This window comes from Terrapene carolina, unplaced genomic scaffold (assembly GCF_002925995.2).
Source record: "Terrapene carolina triunguis isolate 2854851 unplaced genomic scaffold, T_m_triunguis-2.0 Scaffold96, whole genome shotgun sequence".
NCBI lineage: Eukaryota > Metazoa > Chordata > Testudines > Emydidae > Terrapene > Terrapene triunguis.
The window spans coordinates 41220197-41243755 of NW_020664447.1; the positions used below are offsets into that span (position 1 = coordinate 41220197).

Consider the following 23559-nt stretch of genomic DNA (forward strand, 5'->3'; position numbering starts at 1 on the left):
TCTCCTTCCTTGGAGGTTTTTAAGGCCCGGCTTGACAAAGCCCTGGCTGGGATGATTTAGTTGGGAATTGGTCCTGCTTTGAGCAGGGGGTTGGACTAGATGACCTCTTGAGGTCCCTTCCAACCCTGATATTCTATGATTCTATGATACCAGTGTAATACTGGTGCAGGGGAGTGGCGAATCAGACCCATTGAGCTCTGCACTGTAGTATGGAATGATAGCAGCCAGAAGATGTTCTCTTAGTGTAAAATCAAATGCTAGAAGCTATGGAACTAAGTAGGCTAACATACTAGCCTTTCACCTCTGTAGACTTTGTTTCAAATCCAACACGGTGGCCTCAACCTAGACTCTTGTGGACATCTGTCCACAAGACAGTCCAGCCCTATTGACAGCCTTTTCCCAGAGCTGGATTAGACAAAGGTTTAGCATTTAATAGCTATGAGATTGGTATAGGGAAACATGCTCAGCACCTGCTCACACTACGTCTGGAGCCTCATTCAAGTTAATCCCAGTTTTTCATCCTAAAGAGTGAGTTTTAGGGAAAGGTGAGCGAGACCAAGATATACATGTGAATGGGACTTGTTGGAAAGAGTCACTCAGACCATTTTACCTACATGTTGCCTCAATCTGCTCTGGGCCTTCCCTGTTGAAAGACCTGGCTGCTCTGAAATGGACCACTGGCTCTCCCCTGCCGATCACAGTGCCAAAGACTTGTCTAGGAGGCAAACAGAAGCACAAAATTACAATGAACAGGCCATTCCTTGCTACCGGGGTATCTCCACCCAAATCTAGCAGACAATGCAATGGCTCCAAACAAGGAGCAGAAATATTCAAATCTGCCACAAGTCCTCAGTATAAAAAACAGTGAATGAAAAACCCAGTGGAGAGGGAGCTGAAGACCACCATCTCCAGCATCCATAACCTGAAAAGAATCCATCTTACCCAAACCGAGTTTCTTTTCGTCTTTTTCGAAGGAGTATGAGTGCCAGGGCAACAGCTGTAACCAGGGCAGTGAGAATGCCCAAAGCCACAGGGACCCAGGATGTCCCATAGGGCGGTTGTCTCTGGCCATCTAGGTGGAAGATAAGACACTGGTTAGAAAGTAGGCAACCATCTATGCTTGACAAACAAAAGCTGAATTAATCCACCTCACCGAGATATTTTCCTCCTACAAGTTAATAGAACAATCTTGCTGGACTTTGTGTGCCTTGGGGAAATCTTATCAACACAGAGACTTGGGTTAAGCAACTACTCAACTGATCATCTAAAACCTGGTTTCTTAACTGAGATGAACTTCTAGCAAAGGTGGAGCAGACCTGTATCATGTGAGTGGACTCTATTCTTAGTTACACCCGTGGCAATTAAGTAAATGCAGTTGTTCCAGATTACCCTACTGAAAATGAGATCAGAATTTCATTCAGTATGTGTTGGGGTGGGTTCTTAAGACAAGAGGTTGCTTAACAAGGGTGGTCTCGTGTACAGGTTTCATTCTGTTTTCTCTCTGAAGTGAGTAGTCTTGTCCAGGCCAAGATATCTATACATGATGCCAAGCATACCTCACAGGCTTGGTGGCCTTCTGAAAGAGAGTAGAGGAGCTTGGCATTAATTGTGACTCTGATGTTTTTTGTAAGTGAAACTGAGTAAGATGACTTTTTGGAAGTCCACCATGAGTCCATTCATGGAGGAAACTAATCATAACATTGGTTCTAGCTTCTGTTTTGACAGTGCTCTTTGCTGTGTGCTGTCCAGAAAAGGATGGATATGAACCCCTTTCTGATTGAGAGCTGCCTCCAGAACAAATATCTTTGGGAATATACTTGGGGGAAGGGGTGAGGCCAAAGGATAGGCCCTATATTGTAAATGTCCCTAGGCACAGGAGCACCTTAGAACCTGCCTGATCAGGAAGTGTATGGAGCAATGGAGTGACTTCAGCAACAAGATATGAGAGCTGATATATGGTATCTAAATACCCATTGCTGTCTCAATTGGAATTGTGATATTTTTACTAATTTATTCCAGTTCTTCAAATCTAGGATAACCTTAATGCTTCCCAACTATTTGGGGATGGGAGAAGAATGTGGAACAGGTCCCTGGGCATCTCTCCAGCCTTGGCACTGGCTTGATAAACTCCATCATCTGACTGTGGCTTTACCAGGTTCTGGGAGAGGGAGGCTGTGGGGAATGATCTGTGAGGGGTCTGAGGAATTCTATGGAATTCTTGTTGGCTACTCCGGTCACCACTGATTGGAAAAAGTAGCAGTCCAATGGGCTGAGAACAGGAGGAACCTCTCTCCATGGGTCTCATCTGCTCTGATGGGTGCCGGGGGAAGGGAGTCCGGCATTCTTATAGCTGGTGGAGCCTTGTCTGGTGAGGGTGTTTCTGGGCCTTCTGTATTGGTTGAATTGTACACCCCAGGGTGGAATTTTTAATGGAATGAAGAATAATGTAACAAACTGGGGAAATGTAAGGAGACAGTGTAAACTCCTGAGCTGGAATAAATCCAGGAAACGGAGGCTAATACCCCTATGCTTGTGTAAAAATTATCAGAGCTTTAGTTGCACCGGTGTAAAAGGTGATTTGGTGTCCATTTATCAGCACTCACATCTTCTTAATCACTTTCAGACCATCTCTGGAACCTAATGATAATGCCACATTAAGACAAAGGAGGGCAGTTCACACCTCTCTCAAAGCTATTGTTTCAGTCTGTTTGAAGGTATCACTTTGGGTCACATGCAGAAAGTCTCCTTCAAAACCAGAAAGGCTAGAAACTTCCTTCATTTTGTTTTTTTTTTTTTAAAGGAAAACTAAATTCTACAGAAACTTCTAGGACCAGCAGAGATGTATTGGAATGGTGAATCACCATGTACCAGCCCAGTCTGACCTCTGTGCATGATGGAAGGGGTTAGTGCTGCAGAGTGACCATCCCCTTAGCTCTGACCTCTCCTGAACCAAGGAGTGTCAACTGCACAATTTATCCATAGGGTTGGAGGGAAGGGAAGTGCGTGTCTTAGAGCTACTGGACCCCACTCCAGACGTTCCCAGTTACATCCCTTCTTCCTGTTGAACTAGAGGGAAGCACTGCAGCCTGAGTAAAGACAGCAAGAGTTGCCTCCTCACCAGAGGTGACACATGTGGAGGGGGCATGCGGGGTCACGCCTCCCCAGATTTGTTACTTGGCTTGTACTGAGCATGTTCACACAGATTGAGCATGCTCAGTAACACTGCTGAAGCTGGCTGCTCTGACTCCTCCCCTCTAATATTGGCTGGCATGGATCGTGTCTGCTCCTCACCCTGCAGCCCATGTCTATCTGTGGAAGGCGTCTTATTGACAGCACTGCATGAGGCAGAATTATGTATTTGCTAATGTGAGCATTTAGATGCATTCTGGTGTTGTAAGAGCACTGGTTTTTATTAGCTTTGTAGTTCTTTCACCCCAAGGATGTAAAAAGAGTACATCCTAAGGGTCCCCCTGAGAACATGATCATAAACATTAGAGATAGAAAACCTATTAGATCATTCTGCCCATGTCCCTGCAGAATTTGTGTCAGGTGCTTCTATCAAAGCAAGAGATTCCTATGTGTAGAAAGCAGAGCTCCAACTGGCTCTCTGCAATATGACACGATTTAAAGTTTTTATAAGCTTAGCCGCCCCTACCACATCCCAGGGAGATGTTAATGACCCACGCTTGGCATTTTGCACACAGAGCACACAAAGTGTATCCAGTGCCAGCTAGCTATTTTTGGAAAGTCAGCCACTTTTCTTTTCTCTCAGGCACAGGCCTGGAACAAAATGACATTAGTTCTGCAGTTCTATAGTTTAGGGCCTGTCAGCATTTCTATAAATAACCCTATTTCCCTGCTTTTGTGCCCTTGGTCATGGACCAACTCTCGGCCACCACAAGCATCAGTCCAGAGATTTTTAAAAAAAAAAAAAAGCAATTTTTGAGACAAAAACAAACAAAAAACTGTTTTGTTCTTTTATGGTGATCTTATTCCAATTTAAAGGGACATCATCCCCTGGAAATCGTCAGCAAACGAGAATGGACTAAACACTGCTTCAGGCACAACACCTGCCCCAGAGGCCCCTGCCAGTTTCAGTGATTTTCCAGTCACATTTTCCAGTTCTTGAAGCTGTTTTTCTCGTTGTGGCTGCCCTGGGAAAGACACGCACGGGACACTGCCTGACTGAAGGTAACACTCACCCTGTGTGGGGAGCCAGCCCTTCAGTCCCACCTAAGCCCTATGTCGAAGGCCTAGCGCCAATCCTGTCATGACCGCTGCATGGCACAAATGACCACCATTGCTGACCTCACTGCAAGCATGGAGCTTTAGAGGGCTATGTGGCTGGCTTAATCATCAAAAGCATCATTAGCAGCAACAGAGAGGGTGGTGGTTGGTGAAACCTAGCTGGGCTCTCCCCACCATTCCCCTCATGCCCCGGTCCACCCTCTCACCCAGGGCACCAGGGCTCATGCTTCTCCCTCAAACCTTAGTCACATGGGCTGGGGGAGACAGAAACCACAAGTGAAGTTAGCCCCTTGGGAGCAAAGAGCCTCCTCTCCACAACAGGAGCTGGGAGCAGCACAGCAATTCTGAAGCTTTTGGAACCTTCAGGGAGACTCCCCCCACCACCTCACATCCTGATGCTGGACGTTTTTCTTCCCTTCTGATTGGTTGTTTTCTTCATCTCCTCCCTCCACCACAGTGTGAGTCTCTGCCTTCCATCTGTCCCCCTACATATTGCCTTTCCTTTTCCCACACCCAGGCCCCTATTAGCCCCTCCCTTACCCGTTCCCCAGCTCACACCAGGGTATATCATTAAAACAAGACAAAACAAACCCCAAACCAGATGGAAAAAATAAACACGGTGCAAACAGGACATGTGCCACCCATCATCCTGGCAGCACTGCTTTCATCCTTTGTCCAAAAGCCAACTACAAGCTCCTCTATCTGGAGCTCATGTCACAGACCTGGCAAAATCTGGATTCATGCGAGGACATGGAACTGAAACCACTTTAGTGGCACTAATGGATGATCTCCTCCTGTCAGTGGATAGAAGCAGATATCCATTCTCATTCTCCTGGACCTCTCTGCAGCATTCAGTGCTTTTAACAATAAGACTGTGCTGTTTTGCATGAGAGAGTTGGCAGGGGTCCAAAGTAATGTACAAAATTAGTCTGAGTCCTTCTGGAGGGACATACCCAAAGAGTAGTGATGGAAAACTGCACTTCCATCACTTGTGGAGTCCTTGGAATCTCACAAGGATCGATTCTCTTCTCCGCTCCTTTTCACCATCTGCATGCAGCCATTAGGTGAATGGTTCAGATGATACAGACTCAAATGCCAGCAATATGCAGATGACACACAGCTCTACCTATCCTTCAACACATCTCTACCTATCCTTTACCACATACAACCACACTGCTACTGCCAAGGTGGACCAGTGCTTGGATGAGATCATCTCATGGATGAAGAACAGCTGGTTGAAGTTGAACCTGAGCAAGACACAGGTGATGCTGGTCAGAAGAGGAAAGTGCTTTGAAAATTTTGCATCCACAGTGCAGGCTCCACAAAATTAGCCAGTTTAGTCGGTTGTTTAGGAGTACTCTTGGATTCCTCTCAGATGCTAAGCACTCACATAGCAGCATCTGTGCATAACACTTTCTATCTTCTCCAGTTGGCTCGGAGACTCTATCACATCCTGGTGAACCATGACCTGGCCTTAATTATTCACACCTTCATCACCTCTCAGCTGCACTACAGCTATCTGATATACCTGGGCACAAAGCCTTCAGCATTTAGGAAACTCCAACTAGTACAGAATGCTGCAGCGCATCTCCTCAGCAACACAGGCTTCTGCAAGGACATCAGGTCTGTCTTCCATTCTCCATACCGGCTTCCCGCAGAATTTCAAATCAAATTCAAGGTCTTGGTCCTTATTTTCAAGGAGCTCCATGGCTTGGGCCCAGATATCTGAAAGACCACCTGAAGTTCTGGGATGAAGACTGTGGTTGACAATTTCACTTCTCCGGCCCAATAGAACTCTCAATAATAAGGGTAAAGCTCGTCTATGTAAGAGACAGAACTTTCTTGGGGGCCACCTCAGGGCAGTGGAATGAACTCCCCCAAGAACTAAGTGCAAGTTGCATTTCTTTGACCTTGTCTTCTCTATTATAAATACATTGCAACATGTATATTTAAAAAACAAAACACCCGCTCCCCCAAATCCTACCAAGATAAGATGTTCCACTGCACACATTTCTCCCCCGGTGGAGAGAATGAGAGGACAAACAGATGTTAGTCATGTTGCTTAATGCACGACTAGAAGGAGCTCAGTCAGGAGTGCAATCTAAGAACTTATATAAAACAGAATAGACATCCCAATCACCTGTATATATGCCACATCCTTTCTTCCTGATCTTTGTCTTTCTTGTCTATTTAGACTGTAAGGCCCAGATTTTGAAAGGTATTTTTTGGGCTTTGCTCGGTCAGCATTGCAAGGCCTAAGTGATTTAGACGGCTAAGTCCCACTTCCCAAAAGTAAAGGCATTTAGGAGTCTAAATCTCATTGAAAATCAGTGGGGCCCCAATTCTGATTTGCAAATAATAATAATAATAATAATAATATCATCATCGGGCATTGAGGGCCATATGTTATCAGAATCAGTACGGAATGAGGAATGGGAGAGGTAGAATTTCCCTTGGAATTCAGGATTTGCCCCAATGTTATTAGTCTGTCACTTTCATGACCGCCAGAGCCACACAATTCATTATATTTTTAAATGAGACCCAGCCAAGAGTTGATTTTTAATGCAGGAAATGAACTATAAAAAGTGACACTGAAACAGCATATGGGGTAAGGGTCAGTAAAAACTACCACATGCAAAGCAAACGCAGTAAAAAATAATTCACAAAGATGAGATAGGGCCTGATTGCCTACTGCCCTGCGCCTCCAAAATCATTTATGCCAAGTGCAACCCAGGAGAAAAGTGCTTCCATATCACAACTTCAGGGTTTTGCAGCCCTTTTGCACTCACTGGGCTAGATTCTCCCCTGCATTCAGATTGAGGGCCTTTGCCTAGGAGTAGAGGATCACACATGATGAAAGCAAATGTAGAGGACAGGTCCATCAATTATTATGTTCTGAATGTCCCTAAACCTCTGGCTGCCAGAAGCTGGAACTGGGCAACAGAGGACGGATCTCTCGAAATTGCCCTATTTTGTTCATTCCCTCTGACGCACCTGACGTTGGCCACTGTTGGACGACAGGAGACTGGGTGAGATGGACCATTGGTCTGACCCAGCATGGTCATTCCTATGTCAGGCTCACTGTGCCCACTTGCCTCCTCGCACTTGCACCATTGTAACTCCACAGTGCCAAGTCCTCAGCTGGTATAAATTGGCATCGCTCCATTCCATTGACATGCTGATGTATACTAGCTGTAGACCTGGCCCATTGACACCAGTGAAATAACCCCAGAATTACTCCAGTATAAGGACATGTCTACATGCAGGGTTGCTCCAGTTTAATATAAGGTGTGATTTTAAACTGATTTAGTTAAGTCCGTGCAAAAGGCTGTGTGGGGACTCGGTTTCAACCTGGATGATTTTGGTTTAAACTAAACCCAGAGAAGAGACTCCACATGGGGAACTGCACCGGTTTCACTAAATCAGGGCAAATGTGTGTGGACACAGCCTAAGCGAGAAGAGAATCAGGCCCTGGCCTTTATCTCTTGAATTGTATCTCCCTCCCCCCTCCATGTGCTACCCGCTGCGGCATCAGCTAAGGAAGACAGCAGCAGGTGGGAATTGTTTTGCTGATGCCAGATCTTTAAAGGGTATTTAAATTCTGTTTTGTTCAATGAAATGTACGGTGTCTGTAGCCATGCTGCTTGGTCAGCTGTGTGCACTGAAAGGCACCAGGCCAGCAAGATACGGTGGTACCAGCAGCAATCACTGTTTCCCAGCTTATGAGAGAACATTGCCAGAGCAAAAATAAACTAAAATCTTCCTGCTACTCACCTACAACCTCCTGGGCTGCAACCACTAAGGTGTCACTCCAGGGTCCACAGCCAGCTGAGTTCAGTACACACACTCTGATTATAAGGTCTTTCTGGGGATTCCATGTCGTAAGATTGGCTTTTGCCTCTTGTACGGTCATTTCCCCCTGAAAGCAGCAAGAACAAGCAATAACCTGCATTCAAAGGAATCAGGAAAATTGTCCTTTTTTTATTATTATTAAAATTGATCATTGTGTCCAGAGGTTAGAGCAAGGCCTGGAGTCAGGACTCCTGTGTTCGCCTCCTGTTTCTGTCACTGACTGGCTGTGTTACCTTAGGCTTCATCTCCTCTGTGTTTTAGCTTCCCCATCTCTAAAATGGCTAACACTAATATCTTTCTAGCTCATAAGAATGTTGTGAGGCTTAATTAATGAATGCTTTGAGGTCTTCGGATGAAAGTGGCTACAGAAATGTATTCTTTTGTCCTTTTCAAATATACAGTTCCTCCTGCTTCAAAGACATAAAGCTGCTGTAACACGCTGCAAAGCCACTGCCAGTTTAATCAGAAAAATAAATTCTGTTTTAACGTGTTGCCAAATTCCAATCACCATCCAGCATTCGTAGCCAAGTTTCACTGAAGAGAACATGGCCAAGGTATTTGCTATAATTTTTAAGATCATTTTTACATGCATCACTTACAATAGAGCCTTGAATCTTTTTGGCTACCAATATTGGGCCTGATTTTCCTCTCCCACTGATATAATTCAGGAGGAATTCCACCAAAGTCAGTGGACCTGTACTGGTGTGAAATTGGTGCATGTGTGATTCCCGCATCTTTGTCTGTTATTTCAGCTTGCCCATCATTACGGAGTCACTGGCAAAGCATTTGTATGGAAGTGGGAAACCCCCATAAAGAATCACATAAACTTCAAAAGCAGGTATCAGGGATGTTCAAACTTAGGGTCCAGACCCTTGGCAGTGCCCTTTTAAACTCCATTAATCACTGAATGAAATAAAGGATTTTAACCCCCTTTCACATAATTTGCAGTTGTTAATACTACTGTATCACTGGCATCTGAAAAATAAACAAGCCATAGAAAATAGAAGGCCCAGATCCAACACACTGGCCAAACTGCTTGGTGCAGGACCTTAAGAAGGCAAGGGGGGTGGTTTTCCTTCACGCGTCTCTGATGCAGGGAACAGCTGGGAACTGGTTTGGGCCTCAATGTGCATCAGAGGCCAGGGCTGCGCTAACTTACGTTGGCCTTCTAGAGGTAGTTATGCTGCTGGGGATCACTAGTGCACAGTGCATTCAGCCATGCACTGACACATGCTGTTGGGGGGCAAGTGGGGAGAGGAGGGCTTGTAGGGGTGATAAGAATCCCCAGCTGTCCCGGTAGAAAAGCTCTGGGGTGCAAAGTGGACATAGTGGGGGCCCAAGGAAATGTGGAAATATGCACATTGTAATAATATTTTGCACTTACACACCACTTTCCATTTTCAAATGCTTCAGGACCTGATTCTCCAGTGCCCTGTACCCATCACTGTGATAGCTGAGCACAGTCAATCTTATATATAATAAGTGATCAATCCAAGGGACTGCTTGCCTTGCGATGCAGCCACTGTGTGTGATTTACGCACACACACACACACCCCGATGTTGCAGATTTTGAACACCCAGAACTCCCATTAATTTCAAGTGATTGTGTTCACGGATTTACTGATGGTATTTAATTGATATGAATCGGAGAATGCAGAATTTGGCCTGATCCTCAGCTGATGTAAATCAGAGTAGCTCCACTGAAACCAAGAGAGCAATGCTGATTTACACCAGCTGAGGATCCAGCCCAGAGACAACAGCACCTAGGACAGGCAGCGTGGTCTAGAAGACTCAGTTTGAACACTCCATAACTCTGTCCTGAAGGAGTCACCGTCAATCTCCCCAGGGTTGATTTCTGGATATGTTACCTGCGTGACGTTATCCTGACTCCACTCCAGCCTGTATCCCAGTAGATTTTCTTTCAGCATGTCCGGAGCCACTCCTTCCCACTCCAGAACCAGGCTAGTGTCTCTCTGGATGACATGGATGTTTTGTGGAGTGCTTCCTGGAGCTGGAGACAAAGGAGCTAACTTTATCTCCACTACGAATGTAACAGCCCCCTACCCCATTTTGATCCATTAATTTATTTTGCTAATAATAATGACGCTCTGGCTGTGTACAGTATATAATAGGCTGACTTGTTGTTCCTGTTGCCAGTCAATGTCATCCTGAGCGGGGTGGGAGCTATCAGACTTTTACATTTAAATTCTCTCATCCCAGTCAATTGCACTGCAGAACAAGAACTCCTGTCCCCCAAGGCGTGAGAGTCACCGAAAGGCTCGGATCACTCACTCTCAGGGGAAAACCCAAAGGAGAGAGAACAGGGAGAAAAATAAAAATCTCTGCAAGGTTCTTTTCTCTACATTTGCTTTCAATTCTTCCATTGGGCAGTTTGGGGTTTGCCCCCATCCCCTCACTCCTACAGAAGCAGCAGGAGGTTAGCCACCTCTCCCTTGCAGATCTCTACTCTACCCCCCACCCCACTCTTAAGGGCCACATGGCTCTCAGAGATCCACCAGCGCACAGGCACATGCAAACAGTAGCCCTGTGCCTGCACACTGGCTTCAGGCCCTCAACGTATCTTCCACCAGCACAAAGGAGCTCCATAAGAAAGCCATTAAGCCTGCTAGGCCTGCCCAGCTAATACAGCTGTGGGGAGAAGGGGTGAGTTAGTTTCCATTCTGTTTTGCCCATCAGTATTGCCAGCCATTTTCCAACTGCAGAATTTTTATTACTGGGGACAGTGTAAGAAGCAGAATGAAGGGGCCAAATTCATCCCTGGTGTGACTCCATGAAGTTACACAAGCAATGAGTCACCAGACGTACCTTTGGCCCGGTATACTGATTTTATTTTCAGATCCTAAGCGGGTTTGTAGCTTTCACATTTGACTTAAAAACTTGCAAATATGATCTGGAAATTAGTGGGTGAGAATAAATATGGAACCACCTCCCCCAAAAAATCCTATTTACAATAATTTTTCTGACAATAGCATCACTCACAGTAAGACAAATAATAGGAGCAGGACTTTAGGAGACTTCAGAGTGGATTCGCAAAAGGATGACCTATAGGTTCCTTGTCTTTCTGACTCAGTGAGGAGTTCAATGAAATTTGTCAATGGTTTGTCCCGAGCTTTCCCCCCTGCCCAGATCAGAATAGACTCGTTATATAGTAACACTTCTTTTAACTTTTCCAACCTCTGTCTGACATCTGCTTACCTATCTCCAGGGTCTGAAAATAAACCCAGTCTGTGAAAGGGGAGGTGCCCATCTCATTAGTGCACTGAACTCGCACACTATAATTGGTGGAGTGCTTTAATCCTGGTAAACCACAGGTGAAAGGAGGGACAGGGACAACTTCTGTAGAGCCTTCGTGATCTTCAGGTGACTCAGCAACCTGTTTCGTGAGGAAAAGCAGGCAGATATATTAGGATAAACAGAATGAACAACAAGACCATGCTGTACAATGGGGCATTTGGTTCATGCAAATGGCTAATTTCTGAACCAGTTCAGGACCAAGTAGCAACAAATGCTGAATCAGCAGTATAATACCATATTTAAAGGGATGCTGTCAAATTAAAAATCATGGGCCATCCCCTCCATTGACTTCAATGCAAGTACAATGATTTATCCCATCTGATGCTCTGGCCCCACATTTAAAAATGTTTTCTCACCTGCATTACAAATCACAATTGGATTATTAAAAGTGAAAGGCATTTTTAAAATCGAAATTTACTTTATGCTATTGACGCTGCTTGTTGACTTTTTGCATTTCTCTAAGCTTAGACAAAGAAAACAGACCAGTCAGCTCCCTTCTTGTTCACGGTCGGTTTCTAATCAATGTCACTTTCAGGATCTCTTGCATTAACACAATGCTACAGCGGTTGGGTTGCAAACGCTGCAGAAAAAGCATTTTTCTTTCAAAACCAAAAAGCTTTCAACTGGAATTAAAAAGAAAAAGAATCTTGGCATTATTTCTACAGGCCTTAGTTTCTCTAAAACTGAAGTTTTACCAGACTGAATTTTGGATCCCATTTGCTCTCACTGTGTCCCTTTTGTGGGCAGACAGGTTCAACACTAGCACACCTTGATGGCCTGAGAATAGTCAGACTCCACCAGGCAGCTCCAACTCAGCACATCTTACTCAAACGCATGCACCATGAGTCAGCAGCGAAGCTGGGGACCGAGCCCAGGACAAAGGGGAAACATCTTTGCTAACTTTATCTCCACTACGAATGTAACAGCCCCCTGCCTCATTTTGATCCATTAATTTATTTTGCTAATAATAATGACGCTCCGGCTGTGTACAGTATATAATAGGCTGACTTGTTGTTCCTGTTGCCAGTCAATGTCATCCTGAGCGGGGTGGGAGCTATCAGACTTTTACATTTAAATTCTCTCATTCTGCTTATGCTTCTGGAGAGTCAGAGCAGCTGCATTCGTTTCCCACCCCCGCCCTCTGAAATACCTCTTGCATTGAAGTGAGGAGAAGTGGCACTATTTTAGCCTTTCCTATGAGAAACTCCCTGCCCATCTGAGCCAAGGGTGCACTGACCCATAGTGTATCCAAGGTGCCCAAGAACCAGAGCCAATGCACCCCCCCTTTCTGCACCCTCCTAGCAGGAGGACAATCATTCATTCACGGGGAGCCAGAGGCATGCATTTTCACATGGAAATGTGGGTCAACGGCTCGCACAAAATCAGAGCTGTGGGGTGAGGAGGGAGGGAAAATGAAACATGAGATCACCGGTGCCAAAACCACTGCGGGAACCCCAGCTCCCTCGGTCTAACGATTTCCTGTAAAGGGAGTATTATTGTCCAGTTCACCAGATCTGAGATACAAACATGGGCATAGAAAGGGCTAGAAGGCTTAAGAAATGCTAAAGCCTGGTGAGTGGATGGAATCTGGGCTGATTTGATTCTGCCTTCTGCCTCTCTCCCCCCTCCAAAGCAGAGAGGAGGAGCTCAAACCCCAGAAAGATTAGCATTGTTGAGGCTGATGAGCATGCACACCAGGAAGCATGGGCTGTACCACTGGGGCTAACTCAGCCTTGCAAAGCATAGGAAGAAATTCATTTTGAGCTGTTGTTTGCAACAAAATACTACCAGAGATACAGAAAGCTACGTACATCCAGGCATAATTTCTGCTGGGGGGTGGGGATGGGGGGCGAAGAGGGGAGAAGAAATGTCTCTGCAATGATGATTTACTTTATTTATGAAAGAGAATAAGCATCAGAGTATGGACTCTCCTACTTCCTTGCTCCTCCCCAAAGGGGACAGGAGAGGAGGCAGGTTAGTATATGCTGCATTTGTGCTCCAGGTTTACGTTTGTGCTTCTAATCCCCTCCTTCCAATTAAAGTATCTCAGCTTCACACAGTGATTCCACTGAAGCTCACATCAAGCTGTGACAGGGGAGGGGAGTCAAAGGGGGCTGTGTGAACACTTTCCAGTATTCATACCTGATAGATGCACAAGCTGAGGGAATGAGCCTGGTTTGACTGGCCTGGGTTGTAGGATTGATTGTCTCTCTCTGCTTGGCACACTGGCACCAAACATATGGCTCAGCTTCCAAGTAACACCGGGGCCAAATGTTGCAAACTTGGATACTTAAAGCTAGGCACATATGTAAGTGGGCTGATTGTCAGAGGTGTTAAGCGCCCAAAATTTCCACGGTCTTCAACTGGACTGACAGGAGCTCAGCACCTCTGAAAATCAGGCCACCTGTTTCGGTGCCGAGATCCAGACGAAGGCTCCCAAGTTTGAAAGGGCTGGCCTACAAATTCTAACGCTCCCACAGAAGATTTGAGTGTGAAGGATGGCCTAGCTGCAAGACCAATCAGAGGGATCCCCTTGTGCATGCAGGCCAGAGGAGAGTCCCGAGGGCTGTACCTGAACTATGCAAGAATGAAGGGGGGAGCGGCCATCAAATCCCGGGACCCACATCACGCTGGCATTGCTGCTGGTGACTCGGGTTACGGTCACATTGAAAGGGGGGAGAGGCACGGCTACGGAAAAAAAACAAGGAAACTCTTTAATATACACAGAACCGAGAAGAAGGTCACAAGGAAATAGGCAGAGGATACAGTCTGGGGATTTGGGGCTTGAGTACAGGCAGTGGTTGAAAGTATTCTTTGGGGGTGCTGAGCCTGCCCCACACTCACCCTGCAGCAGCAGCTGCTTTCCCACGGGGCTGAGCCCAGCTCCCTGCTCTGGCCCATTGGCGATCACTGCTCACAGACCCAGAGGAGCCCATCACAGCGTCACCTGATGCACGCATCTGTGCACAAGTGGGGCCCTCCCCCCATGATGCCCTCCCCCTGCAATGCCCCACTCTGCCTTCTTCCTGGCTATGGCACCACCAGCCATGGGGCTTTGCCTGCTGATCTGGGCAGGTGTGCAGAATGGCTCAGATAATAGATTTGGGACAGCTGAGCCCCCTCTAGTCCTAGCCACCCGCTGCCTCTGATCTTGAGGCCACTGAAGTCAGGCCTTTGGAGATGGCCTGTGAGAGCTGATGGGCTTGCTCACGCTATTCTAATTCCTGCTCAACGGTGAACTTATTCACTGTTTGGTTATTAAAGATATATGCAAACACATGGTGGTTGTTCCAGAATTTTCTCTCAAACATTTTCAAATGGAACTTGAGTTGACAGTCCCAGGCTTATGGTTACTGGCCCACAAGGCACCCTATTTTATGATAGGAAAACTGAGGCATGGAGAGGTTAAATGATTTGCCCAAGGTCAGACTCCAAGTTAGTGGCAAAGCTGGGAACAGAACCATGCTCCCCAGACTAGTAAGTTAACATGACTGTCCTTCCCCCCATAACAACAAGGCATGAATGGAGCTTCGCTACCTAGTTCTTACTATGTCACTCTGCCCATTCACCTAAATCTCTTCACTGGCTTCCAGTCTTTTAATGCATTAATGCAAGCTCCTTGTCCTCTCTTTCAGTCCCCTGCACTTTCTCTCCACCCATTTAATCCTAATCTCCCTCTCATTCCATTTGTCTTTCCCAAGCCTTGCCCGTTAGCATTCCTCTCGTCCTCTTCTCCCACTACTGGCTTTGTCTCTCCATTCATGCTGCATCTTACGTTTAAACCAATCACTAACTTCATGCCTGGCAAGTGCCTCTCCCACCTACAGATCCTGTCTTAAAATCTACATCTCCCTTGTTCTCCTACACAATCATCTGCATATCACCCTCTAGTGGGATGATTTCATGTGTCCTGTTTCAAAGACTTTAAAGTCCTTAAGGCAGGGGCACGTCTCAGTCTATCAGCCAGAGACATCCCAATTTCTCCCAGGCTGTGGCCAGTGGCGAGAGGAGGAGTAAAGGTGATTTTAAATCATCTTTACACCTGCCTCATTCTCGGCCCTGCCAGAGTCCCACGGTACCACTTGCATCAGTTGGAGGAGCTTCAGGTCTACTCTCGTTTATGCTTGGCTGCAACAACCCCCAAGAGGCCAATCCGCAGCTGAAGTGCAGCACACCCTAGTCCTGCCCAGCTCTCCCCCACATACCTCTGACACTGAGGGCTGTGAGAGAGGGTGGCATACACTGGAGCTGAATGTCTGCTTCTTTCCAATAGTGAGCAAGCTACAGGTTCCAGGGCTGAGACTGGGCTTCCTGGAAAGAAGGGACTCTCTGGTGGTTAAGGCACTGGACGGGGAATCTGGAGATCTCCGTTCAGTTCTCAGCCTTTCTATAGACTTCCTGTGTGAGCCAGAATAAATTGCTCACATCTCCGGGTTTTGGTTTCCCTGTGATAAAGGTGATGATAATTTTTAGTGTCTCCCAGCCCTGTGTCTTCGCTATTTAGGTTGTAACTTCTTTGGGGCAAGAACTGTCTCTGGGCTTGTCTTCACTGCAAACCTAAATCGAATTATAAGTCAAGTGTTGCCCCTAACTCGAGTCCTGTCCACACACACATAAATCCTTAACTCCAGTGTGGTGGTGCTTTTAACTCAAGTTGGCTGTTATTTCAGGGGGTACAGACTGAAACTCTAGTGAGCACAACTCATCAACTGCTCACATGACCACTCTGTAGCATGGATGTAGGTAGCGCCACTCGAGTGGCGCTAGTCCTCCAATGCCTTCCCACAATTCCCCTGTGTCCAGAAAGGACAAACAAGTTCTCCCACAGTGACTGGGATAAAATTAATAGATCGGCTCAATTTACTGCAGTGCTAAGAACCATGGGCTATGTTCCAAAAAGTCCATACCCAAAAAGTCCATACGTAGCACCAGTGTGGACACAGCAGCTGGAGTGTTACTTGGCAGGGCCGCTGCTCTCTTGTGAGCTGAGCTAACTAGAGGGGAATAACTTGGAGAGTAGATAACTGAAGTTAACTCTGCAGTGAAGACATAGCTTCTTACTGTGTGCTTGTAGATTGCCTAGAACAATGGGTCCTTGAACTTGAGTGGGGCCTGTAGATGCTACAATAACCGCAATTTTCTGTTTAGAATGTACCTAGCACATTGGGGGCACTATGGTGAACACATAATGACAATAACAGGAGGAAAGTGTTTGTAAATTTCCCTGGAGCCACAGATGAAAAGAGTCAGTAATAAACTGGGGAGAGACGCCAGAGTCCCCACCAACCTCTACATCTGTGAAACTGTAAGGCCCCAATCCTGCCCCTATACATGTGCTTTCCTCTACTCATTTGAGTAACCCCATGGAAGCCAATGGGACTACTCACATTCTTAGAGTAAAGCATATGTGTGTTTGCAGGATCAGGGCTAAATGAGTCCCCTCAAGTCTGCTCTTCCTCCCACTGAAGCCATTGGAGTTTTGCCAGTGTCTCAATGGGAGCAGAAATCAGATCTGTAGACACTGGGCTTTTTTAAAGCCTCCCTGCTTCCTTCACTTTACTGCAACTTTCTTAGGCATATTTGTGAAGAATACCAGCTAGGACACATGTGGCTAAAGCACAGGACTGGAAGTCTAAAAATCTAGGTTCTTTTTATGGGTCTCTCACCGATTTGTGTAACATTTAACGTCTCATGCCTTGATTTCCCCATCTATAAAATGGGGGCAATGCCTTCCTCACAGGGATGTTGTGGGGATTTCTGATTGTGAAGCATTTTGAGAACCTTGGCTAGGAGGTGCTATATTGTGGCAAAGTATAATTATTATTAAATATATGAGAATTCTAGATCCATTAAGGATATGTGTCAGTCTTCACCCAGCCTAATTATTTACATGGTACACCTCTACCCCAATATAACGCGACCCGATATAACACGAATTCGGATATAATGCGGTAAAGCAGTGCTCCGGGGGGGGGGGGGGGGGGAAGCGGGGCTGCGCACTCCGGCGGATCAAAGCAAGTTCAATATAACGCAGTTTCACCTATAACGCAGTAAGATTTTTTGGCTCCTGAGGACAGCGTTATATCGGGGTAGAGGTGTAATTTCCCGTTAAAGATGTATGTCAACTTTTTTTTAAAGTATATTTTTTTATTTATGGATTGTCTACAACTTGAAAGTTATTTCAGATGAAAATAGGAGGTGAATTTATAGCACAATAGCTTTGTGGAGTGAGCTACGTAGGAAAAAGGCACTATTATTCTGGAATCCAAGTGTCCAACGGGGGAGTTGTTCCAGAAGAGCTATTGTGGAATACCTATTCTGCACTAGCTATTCCAGTTAATTTCCCCATGTAGACAAGCCTTAGGCTGACAACACTAAATGCTTTCTAAGTCAGTCATAAATCACAACAGAACAAAGTGTTGCATTCTTGGCCTGTATCTTGCAGATACAAGTGTCAACATAAAGAAAAACACACCCCACGAAGGATATGGTCTATAGTTGGATTTAAAGGGGTATTTTAACACATTAACTGCGACAATCGTAAATTCTAGTATAGACACAAACATTTGCTCTTAGTTGCATTCAACTTTGGGCTGCAGCCTGGAACAAATCTTTGTGACATGTCTATACTAGAATTTACAATCGTGCAGTTAACACATGTTCAAACACAACCAAAAACTCAAGGGCAGGCAGGACCTAAGATGAAGGGGGAAAGCTGCCGCTCCTGGGTCTCTATTATTTCAGTCTGTCTGAAAAGAAAACATGACAAGGGCTCACGGATTCACAGAATGACAGATATTCACAGAAGGGTTAGAAATTATTTATTTTAAATGAGATTTTAAAGGGTATAGAACACAGAAATCCATAAAATCAGTGTCAATCTGTTGATTTTAATGGCCCCTGGTGATCTCTGACTTTGGCCTCTCTCTTTTCAGCATCTAATGAGAGGCCAGTGCATTGGCACAAGAGGAAAAGGCATCTTCAGCTCCAAAGAGACCTATCTATCTCCGGAAAGGGTCTATTTCCCCATTTACACTTTAGATTACGTCTAGCCACATCTCTTGTGAACAACTCTGCTGCCCTGACTCTCCCCTTTACGAGGAAAATCTGTTATCTGACATCATGTTTCCATTCCTGACCCAATTGCGGTTTGTTTTCAATTGCCAATTTCATTGCCGGGGTATGGGCCTGCATATCAAGCAGCACGCAGCCATTACAGCACAGCGTGTTGTTCCATCTGCTGAGGGCTCCTCTCAGCTCGGTTCTAAGGCAGCTCAGCAACAGCTTCCCCTCCCTCCTCCCCCACCCCCCATTCTTCTCCGCTGGGGCTCTCTCACCTTTAATCCGAACAGTGGCTGTCCGAGAAGAAGACAATCCCTTTACGTTGTGGGCTTCGCAGGAGAAAACCGTGCTCTGGTTAATACCTGGATATCAGCCAAGGCAAGACAAAGAAAGCAACACAAACTGCTGTAGAGTCCTGCTTCAAGCACAAGCAAAATCATGGTTACGTTTGACATCCAGCTCACACTATACGTGCAACTGGGGCCAAAGCTGGGGGCCAACCAATAGCAGGTGGATTTTAGTGTAATTAATGTGTTGATTGCTCATTATAAAAGGGAGAGGAATGTAGACAAGCCCATATCAGCACTTTGCAGCACAACAAAGGAGAGTGAGGGACCTTGGGAAGAAGGCGATCAAAACGCTAGGCTGGCAGCTCTCTTGTCACGGTTGCCATCTCATTATTGTTAACCTCGGCCTTCTTCCCCACCCAGTGCCTCCTACTGTTTGTGGCACTCACTGTTCAGGAGCTCTTTGGGGCAAGGACCATGCCTGGAACAATGGGGCCCTGATCTTCATCAGGACCCTGGGGCACTATCACAATCCAAATAATAATCAGCTTCAGGCTAGGGTAGGAATCCAGTTTGGGCCATGAGTAAACAGAGTTTTGTACTGTCAATTTAGGGCCTAATTGTCCCTTGCCTTACACCGCAGGTTACCATTAACCCCAGTGCAAAATGAGGATAAAGTGCACGTCAAATGCTACTAAATCAGAATGGAGGCATTTTACACTCCTTTGCACTGGGGTAAATGACTACACCAGGGACAGGGCAAGGGAGGATTAGGCCCTTTGTCCCCAATGACCATTTGTCCACATCTCAAACCCAAAATATAATGCAGTACTATTGGCAAGCTTCTCAGGGGAAGCCCGGGATTGATGCTTACAGATTAATCAGGATTGAGAGGCATTGGCAAAGCTGCCTGGAGAAGTGCATACAGCACTTGCCCTTGCTACACATGGCCCTAGTCTGCTTTAAAGGTTCTGTTCAAGCGAGGTCAATGACTACTGCAGCAGCTGTGCGTGCAAGTTAGGATGGAGATGCCATCTCAAAGCTGTGTGAAGTAGCTTGCATAGTGCCTGCCCTCGCTGTGCTTGACTCATCTTCACGAGGACTGAAACTGACAGGGATTGAAAAGGAGGTTGGATGGCAAAGGAGGCGGAGGAGGAAAGGAGAGACTATAATGAGTGATAGAGAGAATGACACATTTTAATACCTTCCACTGATCCCATCAAACCACAGCGAAAGACATTCCAGCTAGCAACAAAGCAGGCACTATTATTATTGTTATTATTTGGATTGCAGCAGCAGTGCCCAAAACATGGCAGGCAATTTCCCAACATAGAGGGAAACAGTCCCTGCCCAGAAGAAGATTGTGAACCAAGCTCATCCGAAGAAGTGGGTTGTAGCCCACGAAAGCTTATGCTCTAATAAATTTGTTAGTCTCTAAGGTGCCACAAGTACTCCTGTTCTCATCACACTCTGGTTTGGCAGCTGTGCTTTCCCAGTCCACCACTCCTTTCCCTGTTCAATCAGGGGCCGATTGTTGACTTGGATCTCAAGACATTCGCTTTTTAGTTACTGCTTTATTATTATTTTCCTTAGTGATTTGATACTTTCTTCTGCCAACACAAGCATGTCCTCCTGCCCCCACCGACCTGCTGTTTTGACATGCCTGGGAACTCCGACCACCTGGTGTCAGCATACACAGCTTCACACAGGGAAACCTATTTTCTGTTTCAAAGGCAAGACCAACAGGCAAAGGCCAGAGGACACTGGGGAGTTAAATTTTGTAAGTAACCACTAGTTGGGTTTCAAGTCAAGAGGATTATTTTTTTAAGCTTCCTCATGGTTTTAAAAAAAAAAAAAAAAAAATGAGTAATTCCCAGACTGCTCAGTACTTTGGAGTGGAGCACTGCTCTGCCTGGCAGGGGGAGCTGTGTCCCAAGGGTGAGAGCAGACGCCAGCTTGCTACCTCCACTGAGACTCTCCACAAGGACAGAAGGTGCTAGATCTCCAGTGTTAACAACCTCGTTCCAGCATAACACAGAACAACGCTGCCCTAAACCAGGAAAAGCTGGCCTCTTGGTGTGTGCGTGTCTGGGGGGAGGAGGGGCGAACGAGGCCACTTGTGATGAATGAATGCACTAAGAATGTGGCTGGAGACTGCTCTACCCTTGGTGTTCTGAGGACTAGACAGCCCTGTGCTGTGGCCCCAAGTCACTTTCCCTAAGAGATTAAAGCTCTGTGAGGTGCCATGAGATTGGGATCGTGGGTGTAGAGAGACTGTTTCCTTGGCCTCTCTCCTTTCCTGATGGTCTGTCACTCACTCCTGCTTCCATTTCAACTGACAGATTATACCACCCAGGAGAATTTACATTTCCTTCTCAGAACAGCACAAAACAGCAACCCAAGAGAGGGCGCAGCAGAGAAAACCATCATGAATTGCAGCCCTTATTTTGATTTGCATATAAATTAGGCACTATGGAAGGGTTAATATGACTGGTGGTTTGGATAGCCCAAGGCCTGGTCAATGGCATACAGAACCAAATTAATCCCTAGTGCAACTGCACTGATTTAAATGGATTTCACCAGGGGTAAATTTGGTGCATAGAACCTATTGTCAGTGAGGTGCTCGTTCAAATCTGGCCCAGGACTGCGCTGATCACACAGTGTTTCTCTCTGATGGCTGGCTGGTGCTCAATGTGAAGAGTGGATAGTAGCAGTCCAGTTCCTAGTGGACAGATGTTCTTTTCTCCGTTGACAGGGTGACCAGATGTCCCGATTTTATAGGGACAGTCCTGATTTGTGGGTCTTTTTTTTATATAGGCTCCTATTACCCCCCACCCCCATCCCGATTTTTCACATTTGCTGTCTGGTCACCCTAGTTGGACCCCCTTGTGGGCCATCTCAGCAGAAAGGCCAAACTTCCCTTTCACCCTAGAGTTTTTCCCTCCAGCTCAGAGCTCATGCACACCAAGGGGGAGCCCTGTGGTACAGCGGTCCCCACTGGGCCTGTTCTGGGGAGGACAGAAGACTCTGGTCTCCAAGGCTGTCAGTCTGCCACCTTTAGCAGCAATCAATTCACTCCACATTTTCCCAACAATGCAACTGGGTGACAAAGGTTAATTGGGAAGGTGTCTAGCATGGCTGGGGTAGAGGGGAGCGTGCAGCATGGTTGCAGGGATGAGAGGGAGTGGGCCAGTGTCCAGCAGGGCTACATGGGAGTGGGGGAAGTGGGGTCGCTGCCTTGTCACGTGGCAGCAAAAGAGCTCTCTTGTCCTCTTCCCCCCGCCCTCCTTGCACTGGAGGTGATGTTAATCTTGGAGGCAGCCTTACCTGACACATTTAGGATGGAGGGGGAGATGTCTGGAAGCCCCACTCTGGAGTCTCCCATCCACCAGACAATTGTCACTGGCTCAGGAGGGCCAACGGCAGCACAGGCCATATGGAATGGGGCGTTAGGGGACACAGACAAATCTTCCGGCTCCACAGTAAAGTAGGGTACACCTAGAAAAGCAAACATGAAGGTGTAGTAGCAGGAGAGTTTCCCTCTGCTTCCACCAGGACATTCCCACTTTCTTCCATTAATACTAATACCTAGCGCTTATAGAGCAGCGAGCCACCCCCTGGAGATCTCAGAGCACTCCACAAACAGCCAGGGTTACATTTTCAAAAACACCTCAGGGCATTAAGGCCTCCAGCTCTCACTGAAAGTCAGTAGGACCTGAGCACCTGTTCCCTGAGATGTTTTTGAAAGTCCCCCTGTGACTGAATGCACCCCTGTATTCACACCCTACACACTACAGTACTATGATAATCTTTGGCCAAAATGTGCCTTGTGAGGTACTGCTTGAAAACTAATTACTCACTGGTAAATAATTTCATGGTGAAATGTATGTAGCAACATTATGTGCAAAGTTAAGAAATCTCCCCTGTATGATGCTAAAGGCACATGTTCAAACTCATGTAGCTCCGGTAGAACTGATCAGGCAGGCCTGTCTTAAAGGGATGTGCCTTTACCTCAATTTGCATATAAGCTGTAAACAACAGTGAGAGGGGGAAGAAGACAAAGAAAAGCTGTATTTCAGTATGCATAGGTGAAAAGAAACAGCATGAAGCCCCCTTCCTCTGTCAGGCTCCATGTCTCCTTGCTTTCAGCTGGAAAGAACTTTAAATAGAGGTCACGCTCAGGAAAATGTTTTCAAAGGATGACTGAGCTATAAAAATAATTTGCAAAACCACCCCAAGTTCTCTCTCCCTACCCACCTTTCTCTGTTCACCTAAGAAGACAAGAGAAGCAGCTGTTGGACTTTGAGAGCAGATCCTGGCCTGAGAGTTTGGTCAGCAATGTATTGAAAACATGGGGGGAAAACTTCACCTTGAACCAAGTCAAATTTGTTACGTTTAGAAAGCGTTTTATCTTTATTTTTCTTGCAGCCATGGCTGACTTTAATGCCTTGTTACTTGTCCTCACTTAAAACCTCTCTCTTTATAATTAACTAAACTTGTTTTATTCTTTAATTAAACTAATCCAGTGTTGTGGACTGTTTGGGTAACTCCATTTAAGGCAGCAGATTGTTGTATGTTGATCCCCTTATGGGGCAACGGACCTAATATATCTGGACTGCCCAGGAGAGGGCTGGACAGTGCAGAACACAAGTTTCTAGGGCAGTGGTCTCCAAAGTGGAGTGCGCGCATCCCAGGAGGTGTGCAAGAGAATCCTTGGGGGTGCGCGGCAGGAGGAGCGGTTTTTTTTTTTTGGTTGGTTAGGTCGGGCGGGGGGTGGGGGGGTTTTTTTTTTTTT

The 23559-nt window shown here is 46.2% G+C and overlaps 1 protein-coding gene across 2 annotated transcripts in view; it reads right to left on the minus strand.

The window, feature by feature from the left end:
• TYRO3 (TYRO3 protein tyrosine kinase) overlaps positions 1–23559 on the minus strand; it is a 53946-nt gene that overhangs the window by 17668 nt on the left and 12719 nt on the right. The window contains exons 4-11 of one of the 2 annotated variants that reach the window (XM_024197431.2): positions 22092–22262; positions 18753–18839; positions 13988–14103; positions 11317–11494; positions 9969–10111; positions 8023–8167; positions 943–1072; positions 615–715 (exon numbers count right to left, since the gene is read on the minus strand). In XM_024197431.2, the coding sequence (XP_024053199.1) occupies positions 615–715; positions 943–1072; positions 8023–8167; positions 9969–10111; positions 11317–11494; positions 13988–14103; positions 18753–18839; positions 22092–22262 (1071 nt within the window). The remainder of the gene's footprint in view (positions 1–614; positions 716–942; positions 1073–8022; positions 8168–9968; positions 10112–11316; positions 11495–13987; positions 14104–18752; positions 18840–22091; positions 22263–23559) is intronic. The other variant, XM_024197432.2, reaches the window with a different exon arrangement.